The sequence below is a fragment of the Geospiza fortis genome, unplaced genomic scaffold (assembly GCF_000277835.1).
Source record: "Geospiza fortis unplaced genomic scaffold, GeoFor_1.0 scaffold54, whole genome shotgun sequence".
In the NCBI taxonomy this organism is placed as follows: Eukaryota; Metazoa; Chordata; class Aves; order Passeriformes; family Thraupidae; genus Geospiza; species Geospiza fortis.
Window position 1 is genome coordinate 922,685 of NW_005054301.1, and position 12,173 is coordinate 934,857.

Consider the following 12,173-nt stretch of genomic DNA (forward strand, 5'->3'; position numbering starts at 1 on the left):
CTATTATTCTCTCATTAAAATGCACATATATTGCTGTGTGCCTGTGTAACACAGGAATGGGGAAGAAAATGAGGTACTAAATAAGACACTGTTAAACCTGACTTACATTTTTCACAATAGAAATTATGACACGAATAAGACAGAGAAGGGCATGTTTATTAAAAGAAAAAATATTTGGTTTAAACTATTTAAGAAGCTCTCTTCCAAAACCAGGTTTCTTTGTATCTCCTGTGTTGTTAGCATATTCAGGAAGATAGTTGCCAGGACAGAGGTCACTGTGGCAAAGACACATTTTGATGTTTTCACAGCCAAAAGTCAGTTGAACACAGGCTGTCACTGAAGACTGAGGTAAAAAAGTTGTTGAGTACCCCAGCTTTCTCTTTATCTGTTGTTACCAGTTTGCCAATGTTGTTTATCAGGTGGCTTGTTTGACTTTCCTTTTCTGGTCAACATACCAGTAGAAATCCTTCTTGTTATTATTGGTGTCCCTTGTGAGGTTCAGTTTCAGCTTTGCCTTAGCCTTCCTTACCCTATCCCTTCATCTCTGTACTCTTACCAGGTTACGTGTCCTTGTCTCCACTGTCTGTGCATTTGTTTCTTTACCTTTAGTTCCACCAGCAGTTCCCTATTCTGTCTCGGCTACACCAGTCTCTTGCCTTCCTTGTCCAATTTCTTGCTCCTGGAGATTGCCAAGCTGCCTTCCTAAAGGAATTAGTCCTTTCAGATATTTCCCTGGTGTTTCCCTGTGGCTTCTGTTAGGACTCCCTGGCTCATCTCCCTAGGACTGCAGGACTGTGTGGTCCAGGATGGTGAGCACAATGCAGAGTCACTGCAAAGAGCCCGTGCTAGCACCTTGTCCCTCCATCTGTCCATTTTCATATCTTCTCACGTTTGCCAGGGACAAGCCTCATATTGCCCCTCTTCCCGCTCACATCCAGTTCAAAGCCTTGCCAGCGAGGCCCACTAGTTCCTGAGCAAAGACTCTCTTCCACCACTGAGAAGGGTGAATCCCATCTGATGCCAGCATGCCTGGGGCTGTGTGAACCATTCCATTGTCAAAACCCCCAAAATTCTGATGATGACACAGCTGTGGAGCCCCAGACTCAGTTTGCCCATTTCTCCCCATGTTGCTGCCTTCAACTGTAACTAGGGAGCAGACTATAACCCCCACCCCAGATTCCCTCCCCAAAGTCTGAAGGCCCTGAAGTCCTGTTTGATCACCCTTGGACCATGTAGGGGTCCATTTCCTTGGCCCCTTCTGTGGCAGAGCGGGACAGGCAGTGGTGTGAGGGCTGTGCCAGGCTGGAGGTGCCCCGGTGATGGCCGTGCCCCAGGCCCCAGGGCCGGCGCGCCCTGCCGTGGGCTAGGCCCGGCCAGCACCCTGGGCCCTCTGCTCTCCCTGGGAGGGAATTGCCTGCAACTTTAACCAGTTAAGATGTACTCATCTTGATGATGAGTGAGGGTTTTTCTTCCTCAATTCCCATCAGCTTTAGCAGAAATTTGAGGTATTAAGTTCCTGACACGTGAGACCTGGCAATGATGTACACCAATAGAAGACCAGGTAATGTGATGATCTCAGTTGTGAACTTTATAGATCCTAACATTGCAATTTCACTTGTAACATTAATATCTTCAGTTGTTTAATTTTGAAGGTTATCCAAAAAATCAGGGATATACCTTTCTTTGCTCTCTGGCATCCTTTTACTGGGATAAGGCCTATTTTGAAACACTGGAGTGCTCCTTTGAGGGTTCTTGTACCTATGAAATTAGCTGTCAGCTAATATAGTGCATGCATGTGAATGGATATCTATCATTGCTTTCACTGAGGCTGATTAAGTCTTCTTTGATATGATTTAACAAACATATGGATGAGGCTCTGTTTGGGGAAAAGCCTGTTCTAATAGCAGCTTGTTTTGAAAAAACATGAGCAAATGAAGTAGGGATTGTTCTGCATTTATTGTAAACTTGTCCTATTCTCTTTTGCTCTATGTTTGTCCTAAACTGTGGTGTAAATCATGTCTACAAATGCAAGAATTTATGTAGCGCTTTATTTTTTTAAGCTTTAAGGTATAAACCTCTGCACATTGTTGAATTGCCAGTGTAGTTCATCCTTTGATTTTAGTAAAACTACCTGTTAAACTTCTGGAATTTTGTGTAGCTCTTATTTTCAGAAATGGACTCTCCCAGGGAACTTGTAGAAAAGTTAGCACTACTTTATCTTTTTGCTGTTGGTGACACCATGATTTAAAGGTAAATGGCAGCACTTTTGTGAGAGTTCAGGTTCACAGAGACAGTGTTCCAATTGGAAATCAGGATGTATGACTTCTTACCATGTGTTGAAGTCACTAACCCCACTATGTTGTAAATAGTGGGATAGCTCCTAGCTGGAGTATCTACAGTCTTCTTCCGATACCTAAGTCCTGCTTAAAATCTCTGCAGTATTGACTGCAGTTGTGCCTGTGCATTGGCTTTGTAAGAAGACCATTTCTGTTACACATCAGTTGTTTAACTAGCTGCTTTAGTGCAGTCTTCCTGTGAATTTATTTATATAGTTTAAATACTTTAGGATCAACAGTGCTACATTCACTTAGGATAGCTATTACTAATAAAAGAAAATGAAAAACTAAAACACTTCTCTTCTTTTTAGAGATAAGCAAGCTGAGCACAGTAATCCACTAGCTGTTTAAGTGACAAAATATTTATAAGAACGTTTTATGTTCTCTACTGTGAACTTCCCATCTTGTTCTTAAATTAGTACAACACATTTTCCTTAGAAGACAGAATAAAACAGGCCATGATTTTACTGTAAGGCTGTTACTAATACTTTGCCAGGAACATTATTTGAATAAGAAAAAACATTTTTACTAGTAGACAGGAAAAGAAAACCCACAAGCACTGTTTTAGTGGTACCAGCTCTTTGTTTTCATCTTCTTGACTTGTATCATAGCAAAGGCAGGCACTGCTTTCCACTGAGAGGCTCACCAAGTTCTACACTGGACTATGCCAGTTGTGGTAAGGTGGATACCTGTTTCAAAAAATTGTAGCATTGTCACATGAACTCTGCTCTCTTCTTACCACGTGGGCCTCGGATCCTGATGCTGAGTAATCTGAAGTGTGAAAAATCAGTCCTCAGGCTTGCAGATTTTGTGTTGGTTTACAATATACACAGTAGTTATGGGCTCTAACTAATTAAAATGGTATGAATATTATGGAATCTATGTTACACTGAGTTACATCAGCTGAGTCACTTCTGTGAGTACTCGAATTTAGTTCAGTAAGGAGATGCTGTGACTCAGGTTTAGGATACTTGTCTATAGAGAAAGGGTAGTTCTAACTGCTTCATGCAACCTCAATATTTTATGTTTCTTCTGCATACTTTTCTGGTGTTTCCTGTTAAAATTCACTGTATTAATTACAATAATACTTTCAGGAGACTTAGAGAATAAATATACTGACATTCTACAAAAAATGTGACTTTTTTCTAATACTGTCACTCTTCTTCCTATTGTCACATAAAGTTCTTAATAGTCACATGAAATACATCTGGAGGTAAGAGAAAATATCCTTTTAAGTTTGATATTACCCCATCCTGTTTAATAAGTGTTGGGAACCATAAAGACCTTTTGATGGTCAAACTGAACAGCTATGCCACAGGGTGTTGCAAAACAAACAAAAAGGGATCAACCACAAAGGCTTTTGCCCTTATCCTAGATCCTTTCTAATCTATTTGGTGTCTGGAACCTCTAAATTGTATATGAAATGAAATATTAACTGTAAGTATAAAGCAACTATTGATTTCTGTGGTTTATTGATTATCAAGTAAGCTGGAAGATCTATCCTCCATGCAATGCTTCAGAGTTGTATTGCTTGTAGGAAAACATGACTGTAGTAAATGTCCAAGTTCTGAAATTATTCAGGATCATAAAATGGTTTGTGTTGGGAAAGAATCAAGGTATAATCATGTTGTATGTTTAAATTTTAGAGAATGCAGTTACAATGCCACTCTGATGGGACGTTGTAAATCTCTCTGCTTTAATTTCTAAGTGAAACAGCACAGACACATTGTGAATAAGTTCAGAGAATGAGCCTAAAGTAGCTGTATTTTAACTGTAATTTGATTTAGGTCTGATATGCAAAAAATTAATCTGGTTTCAAAGAAATAACAGGCCAGTGGCAGCTGCACCATGGTGAGATTACACAGGAATTTGGTTTAAAATGAATCCAGCATCTTCAAATCCTACATGTGGTACCATTATATCAGTGGATGCTGAGGAACCTGGTCTCATCTTGCCATTGGTAACACTAGCAACATAGACTGGATGGAACACCTGAAGTATTTGGAAGTGACTCAGCTTTGATTTACACGCCTTGGTAGCTTGACACAGTGGTTGGGCTGTTAAGTCCAGCTGGAGGTCAGGGCTGGTTAGCTCTGATGTATTGTAAAGGTCACCTGGGTTATGCACTGTCTCAGCCCCAAGGTGAGAGGTCCACAGTTGCACTTCGTGCGTAACTTTGGCCTCAGACTTCTCACATACTCTGGCTGACACATGATTTGTACTAAACTTTGTGAAGCTTCCAGGCTTTAAGGACATTTTCATGAGTGATGCTTTTGTGAATCCAGACAAATGATATGGGCCACTTCATGTTAGTGAGCCAAATAGCAATGTGGTTTGCAAAGCATTTTCCGTTTCTGTCAATACCAGGTCAGGTGGTGATCAGTGTTCATTAGCAGTTCAATTTCTTAGTGCTATGAATACTATTAGAATTATGATTTAAGTTTATAAATCACTGCCAGGGTCCTTCACCAAACACCACCATGTGTAATTTATATGCTAGCTGGTCAGAATTTCCATGTTCATTTTGCATAAATGGTTTTCTGCATATTTCTGAACTTTTTGCACATGTAACTGGCCTGTCCAGTTCTAGAGGTAATGGGTGACGTTCTAGAGGTAATGGGCAAAGCAAACCCTTCAGGTGTCCATTGAGTATGAATAGACAAAGAAGACATGGAACTTTCCAGATGAGAAGAATCATACTTATGTGAAGAATATGATTTATGTAAAAGCCTTGAAAATATTATCTAAGATTTTTTTAATGTAAATCAAGCTCATACCTTAAGAGATTTGATTTTGAATAAGGTTTTTTGCTTTGTGTTTCAGCGGCTGCTCCCCCAGCAGTGAGGGCTCGTGAGCCTGAGCCCAAAACTGTCAGGCCTTATCCATCTTCACAATTCACCGTTTCCACCCAAGCCGCTGTTGTTGCTGCCATGGAAAGCACTTCTCAAGGCCGGCAGAAAGTGATGGATTGGAGAGCAGTGGTGGCCATCTTTATCGTGGTGGTAGTTTACCTGGTGACGGGAGGACTCGTCTTCCGTGCCCTGGAGCAGCCCTTTGAGAGCAGGCAGAAGAACACCATCGCGTCAGAGAAGGCTGAGTTTCTTCGGGAGCACCTTTGTGTCACTGAGCTAGAGCTGGAGACACTCATTCAGGTAGGCCATGTGAAGAAGATGGTACTTCTTGGAAGTTAGGAGAAACAGCTCAGTGGTTTATTGACCAGCTGAGTTGGTGGGGAGCAAAATTTTTCAGAGACCTTGGAATGGGCAGTGTGAAGCAGGCTCTTTCCCGGTCGTTTTAAGGTCTGAGAAGAAGGAACTATGTGCCCAAAATATTGTAAATATATATAACCATAGACTCATAGAATAAGCTTGGGTTGGAAGGAACCCATCAGGATCATGGAGTCAAACTCCTGACCCTACGCAGGAGACCCTGAGTCACACCATGTGGCTGAGAGCATTATCCAAATGCTTCTTGGACTCTGTCAGGCTTGGGGCTGTGACCACTGCTCTGGCTATCTTGGTCCAGTGCCCAACCACTGTCTGGGTGAAAAGCTTTCTCCTGATATCTCTCCTGACTCAGATTCAGGTCATTTCCTTGAGTCCTGTCACTGGTCATGAGAATGAAGAGATTGGTACTTGTATTCACTAGAATTATGAAAGATGTGTGCAAAGAAAAGCAGAACATAATATCTGGAAAAAAAAATGAGAGAGGTGATAGATTTGCAAGACTTATGCCCTCATCTCTACAAATTTTCAAGTAGTTTTAAGTTCTTAATTCTTTCTTCAAAATTAAACACAGCAACCGGGAGGGCACATAGAACACGACAGGTGGGATTTTTGAAATAAATATTCAGCCAAGAATTCTGAACTTACAGGTTTACTGTTGTAATTTTTAAATAAATTAAGGAAGATGAAGTATACAAATCAAAAAATAACTGTTATTTAAAAGCTTTGGAATTTTTAGTCTGATGTAGTATGAAAAGTTTTAGAATCAATTCTGAAGGAAATAATTATCGAATATGCAAGGATAAGTGGAAAATGTATTAACATGCAAGAAAGGTCTGTCAGGGATAGATTTATCTATCCTTAATTGATTAAAACTCTAGACAAGGAAAGTACAATGAATCTTACAAGACTTCAGTAGAGTTTCTTTTGGGATTCCATGTAGAAGCCTATCAGTTAGCCTGGATTTATGTAGTCCTGGAGAAAACAAAGATTAGATAAGACATGTAACATACCTGAGGAATATATTCAAACTTCAGCCTCAGTATAGGTATACAGGTAGATCACTTCTAGGTTGATTGGTTATTAAAGTCCTTTGTGGGATAGGTAGAAATATTGAAGGAATGGACTTTGAAAGTTGTTACTTTTGATTAAACCAGAAAAAAATTGCTGGCCTTGGTCCTTAGAAAATGCTGTTGTGGAAAAGTGAATAAATGTGAATTTATAATGAGGGTCCCTAATCACTGTATAAGGGGTGGTGAGAATAAGTAGAGAGTTAAGGAGTATATTAAAAAGTTATTAAAGAATTAGTTATTAAAAGCTGTTTGCTAATGAGAAGCATCCTAATAATCCTAATTGAGAAATATCAGAACATGAAAGGCAATTGAAGCAACTCTCTGTATGCTTGATAGGAATCTGCTTGGAAAAAGAATTGTAGAGGGAGATAATAATTATTGGATTAGAATGATCTGTGAAAAGGAATTAATAGAGCTAGGCAAAAAAAGGACAAGAATTTTCTTTTCCTACCAAATTCCTATCCTTGATAACAAATAGAGTAGATACTTCTTTGACTGTCTCATCACTTGAGAGAGATGTTACCCTTATCCTTGAAAAATATTTTTCTTCCTACTTGGGATCTTACCGGAAAAATTACAGAAACACGAACAAATGAAGCAGATAAAAACCCTTCTTCATGGAGAAACCAGAAACAGTCTGTTTTGCTCTTCTCTCTCCTCACCAGCTGCACTGGCTTCCAGCTATCTTGTTGCTTATGTAAGTGGAATTGATGAAGTGTACTTCAGACTGAGATGAAATTTGGTTTCACTCTCTCTGGGAATACGGGACTCAGTTGTCCCAGTATCACCACAAATGCTGGGATTCTGCTCTGGGATTTGCCTTCAGTCCCATGCAGACCATGTCACCAGACCATGACTTTTTTCTTCCAAAAGGGCTGTACTGTGTTGATACAAAAGGGGCCGAGAGTAAAACACACTTCTATGCAATGATGGGGAGAAAACCAGAAAATTGTGATCAAAAATACATGTTTTTAAAAACAAATAATATCAGGTAGTTTTATTTACTTCAGTAGTTTTGTTATTCTATTCACTCTCATCTTTCTGTTGGCTTTAGCATGCATCCGTTTCTTGAATATCCAGAAGGTCAATTTCTGCCCTTTGAGGTATTTCAAATTATTGCCTTCCCTGAAATGGGTGGATTTCAAAAGAAAAAAAATTACCGTAGGTTGGTAGTAATTCAGTAAAGAAGATTGCATGTTCAATTTATAAACTATACTGAAAAAATACTGTGTACTTGTATACTGTGTTTGTAGCTCCTCTGGAGAAGGAAAAAGAGATGGGGAAAGGAGCAAGTGTGAAACAGCTTTGGGTACTCTGATGACCTCTCACTGTCAACAATATTTCAACTATAGAAGTAGCTGAAATTACTAGTTTAAAATATCTTAAATACGTGCTGCTTGTTAACAAAGTGTTTAGCACTCTAGAAATTAGCTTTTTTCCTACTCTGAGATAACCTGAGGATGTAGCTCTTCAGGTCATTGCTGCAAAGCCTATCTGAAGTTTCAGATGGGAAATTTGTAAAATTTAGTAGTCTGTGTGAACTGGGAGAGTCTTGCCAGTAATAGTATCATTGTTTAAATTTTGTGTCAGTTTCCATCTAGCAGGATAGTTCTGTGTAGGTGGACTTGTGGTGGTGGTAGTAAGGCATCCTTTTCTCATGCATGAGCTGAAATTAGTTGTTTAAGTGCTGTTAGCTGCAGGCTGCTGGCTGCTTTTGTTTTGATGCTCTCTTTTTGTCCTCTGTCGCTGTATGCAAAATACAATGTATTAAAAGATGGCATTGAAATAGTTGGATATTTATAAATGAATGATGTCAGTGAAGATTTAAAGAAAAAATGATGTTTTTCTGGATGGAAAGGTAGTCTGAGAATCTCATAGCTATCTAAGGCAGCAGCATACTCTTTCTCTTCAGAGGTTCCTGCTTGGCCCTGAAAGACTTGCTAAACTGTGTAAACTCAAGTGTGATTTAAGTGTAATTAGCTTGCTGACATTCACACACTCAAAAGGGAGGGCAGACAGCATTCCTTGGCAGAAGTAACCAGGGTAGCTGACAGTGTGTCATGGCCTATTTAAACGGGCAACCTGTCTGTTGTGCTGATTTATGCTGTTCTGCATAAGCCAACAAATCATCTCTGCTTTCACACCACCTGCAATATGCCAGCAACTGGTACAGAAGCCCTTTCAAAGGGTTTGGTCCGAAACACATCTGTTCTCTATCCCTATTTCTTGAGGTATGGACACGTGCTGAGGAACCCTGGCCTTCTGCCCACATGAAATGAAACCAGTCCAGCCTGGAACTTGCTTGTGCTATAGTTTCATTATCAGCTTAGCCTAGCATGTAGTAGCTCTACTTTTAAAAAAGGCTGTTCCATACTGATCTCTTTAGATGTAGCTCTCTCTGTTCTTGCCAATACACCTCTTCCTCTCCTTTCCCTTTTGTGAGGCAATGTGATGAATAACTGAAAGCTGGGAAGCAGATTAGCTGAAACTTGCCCAGCCTAAAAAAGCAGTAGAGGAACATTTATGACCATGAAGTGAGTTGGAAATATAGGCAAAAAATGAGTGAGAAAAATGGAAGTGGAAGAAAGAATGTGGTAAATAAAACATTGGTGGAAAGAGATTAACCGGGAGGAAAGTGTATCCTGACGGCTAGGGAGAGAAGGTGTTAAATGAATGTGTTTAAAAGTCAGTGCTAAACCCATAAGAGAATGTGAGGTTTTAGAGAAGATTAAAAGATAACTCGTAGACATGACCAGGCTAAACTTGCATTGCACATGGACAGTATAGGAAAAGATGAAATAGAAAACCACCATGACAATTCATAAATCATATGGAAAAGAGAACTAGTTAAAGAAATGCAACAAGAAAAGTCAAATCTGTGTTGATAGGTGGGAATTCCATTTTGAACAAGCCAAAGAAAAAGAGGATTCAAGGGGTAGCACTTTGCTTCACTTGTTGAGCCCAGCAATAAGTTCACTGAAACTACCAAGGCTAAAGATTGGTGGCAATATTTAGGAGGAGGAGCAAATAATAGAAAGAGAAGGAGAAGGTCTGGCAGTAGTGCGAGCAGCTGATAACAGCAACATGAAGTGAGGCTGGAGCAGAATGGGAGAAAAGCAAAGAGCTGGAAATGTTAGGAGGAAGAAAAAGAGAATCTTGGTTCCTCTGCAGTGGTTTTATGGAAATTAGACTCGGGAACATTTGGAAGGGAGAAAGGCAGACATTTCTGCTGATGTTTAAGCGAGGTCTGAATTTCTCTATGATGAAGAATAGCTTGTATGAGATCTGAAAGCAACTTGAAAATACCTGCTGAAGGGCATCTCAAAAGTCAACTTGGAGCAATTCAGGTGAGTATACTGGATGCTGATGAGAGATTTATTTCTGTACTTTGTAGGCTGATGTGTTCAGCTCTGTCTTCCTTTGGACTGTGAGGCTGCAATGAACAGTGAATGTGTATATCCCCATGATACAATATGGTGCATTTTTAGAAATTCAGGAGGCTGATATGTCTGCCTGGTTTGATTCAGTATTATGTGGGACACAGGACAGTGACTAGGAAGCAGCACAGCTACCTCAGTTTCTATCCAGGATATACTTCATTCAAGCACTGTCTAGGAGTCTCTGTATCATGTTGTATTTGTGGACATGAGATCATGTGTAGTGCGGCAACTGGGAAGCTTGAGCTGATCACAAAGTTTATTTATGATGTTTCCATAGATATCTCATTTGTTAATTTCAAACAGGGTATATATATATGCCACGTTTTTTAATTTTGTTAGCATAAAATATAAATTACTCAATCAATTACTGATTGTCTTGGAATTTAAATTCTTGGCTGACTAGCTTCAGTTGATTTCACAAACATTATTTGTATTTATCACCTTTCTAGCTGCTTTGAACATAAGTGTTCCCAATGAGGAATTTTTCCTTTGGCAGTACGATATTTATGGAAGAACGATATTTATGGAAGAACAATATTTATGGAAGATTTTATTGTGTTGGTCCTTTACTTCTCAATTGCTTTGTATCTTTTGTCATTTGTTTATGCATTTTATCTTTCTTCCACCTTAATGGATATTCTGTTCAGTTGTGTGTTCAACTTATGTGTACAGAAGAGGCTACAATACTATGAACACATATTAAAAACTTAAATTGAGGCTGTTTCCATGGTCCTAGAAATTTCCCTTTGGAGCCTATACCAACTAGCATAGGATACAGTAAGGCATGCATGATGCTGATTCTTTGTATTTTCTTTGCAGCGTGCTGTTGATGCTGATAACTCAGGAGTCAGTCCCGTTGGAAATTACTCTAACAAAAGCAGTCACTGGGACCTTGGAGGTGCCTTTTTCTTTGCTGGAACAGTCATCACTACTATAGGTATGTTTATTGTTTATTTTTTAAAAAGACACAGTCACACTGAGACATAGATAATGAAATAAATTTGAGGAAGATAGGCAACAAAGAAATAAAGTAGCTGAAGTGTATTTGTCTGTTAGCAGAAGACATGACTCCAGCATGTGTCAAGGGCACTGAGTCTTTGGGTAGGTGTCAGAAGCTGTCTACATAATTAGGGTAGAGTAGAAATGCTGAGGTGAAAACAGGTAAAACTCATGCAGGCTTTATAACTGTTCTTGATATAGATTGAAGCAATCTACAAGCAATTGCTTGAGAACAAGCGATTCTTTTCATATCCTCCTCCTTTCCATAACTGGAAATATATTCTCATAACTACTACATCCTTTTAAAAATTTTTACTTGCTTTCATACTAACAATTGGAAGGAATTACACAAATGATGCATTGTATAAAAAAACCCCTTTTTTCCTTTCTAGAATTCATGGCCTTGATTATTGACACATTTCTCTGTCTTAAATGAAGAGTAGATGAACTGCTCCATTCACTTTTCTTGAACCACTTATTTTAAAAAGATAATTATTCAGGCCCTTATCACCTCTCTCCCCATGCATTGTGTCCAATATATTTGGAATTAGATCTCTGAATGTTGTTCTTAGATATGCTGAGGGTTTTAATCTCTCCTCTGTAAGCCAGTTCCTCTCTTGAAGGATGTTCAACAAGATTGGAATTCAGAAGATGGTCTGAAGGAAAAAGAAAATAAACCAACAGCATTGTTGATATTGTTAATCTGCAGAAAATTATACAGTAGTTTTATAATTTTAAGCTTGATTTCAGTGCTGTCATAATAATCAGATCAAGAGATCTAATTATTTGGAAATCACTGGCAAATTGTTGATTTTTATTTGCATTTTCTATGAGTATTACTCTGCTTTCAATATTGTATAATTTGCTTCTCCACATTACAGCTGTGGTGTACACACTGGTAACTGTACAGAAAAATAACTTGATAATCACATAACACTTCAATAAAGTATGAGAATCTGACTAAATTCTGTAGGATTTTAAAACAGGTAATACAATAACAACAAAAAGAATCCTGTGGCAGTTGAAGACTTGCTGTGGTGATCATCTCTAACAGCAGAGTTAGAGATGCCTTTGGCTCTGCCTTTTCTTTGCTGTCAGAGT

The 12,173-nt window shown here is 39.0% G+C and overlaps 1 protein-coding gene across 1 annotated transcript in view; it reads left to right on the plus strand.

Annotated features, from left to right (window-relative positions):
* The window catches only part of KCNK10 (potassium two pore domain channel subfamily K member 10), a 56,969-nt gene that overhangs the window by 18,784 nt on the left and 26,012 nt on the right, over window positions 1-12,173 (plus strand). Inside the window, exons 4-5 of the mRNA XM_031065011.1 lie at window positions 5,160-5,488; window positions 10,893-11,010. Of these exons, the coding sequence (XP_030920871.1) occupies window positions 5,160-5,488; window positions 10,893-11,010 (447 nt within the window). The remainder of the gene's footprint in view (window positions 1-5,159; window positions 5,489-10,892; window positions 11,011-12,173) is intronic.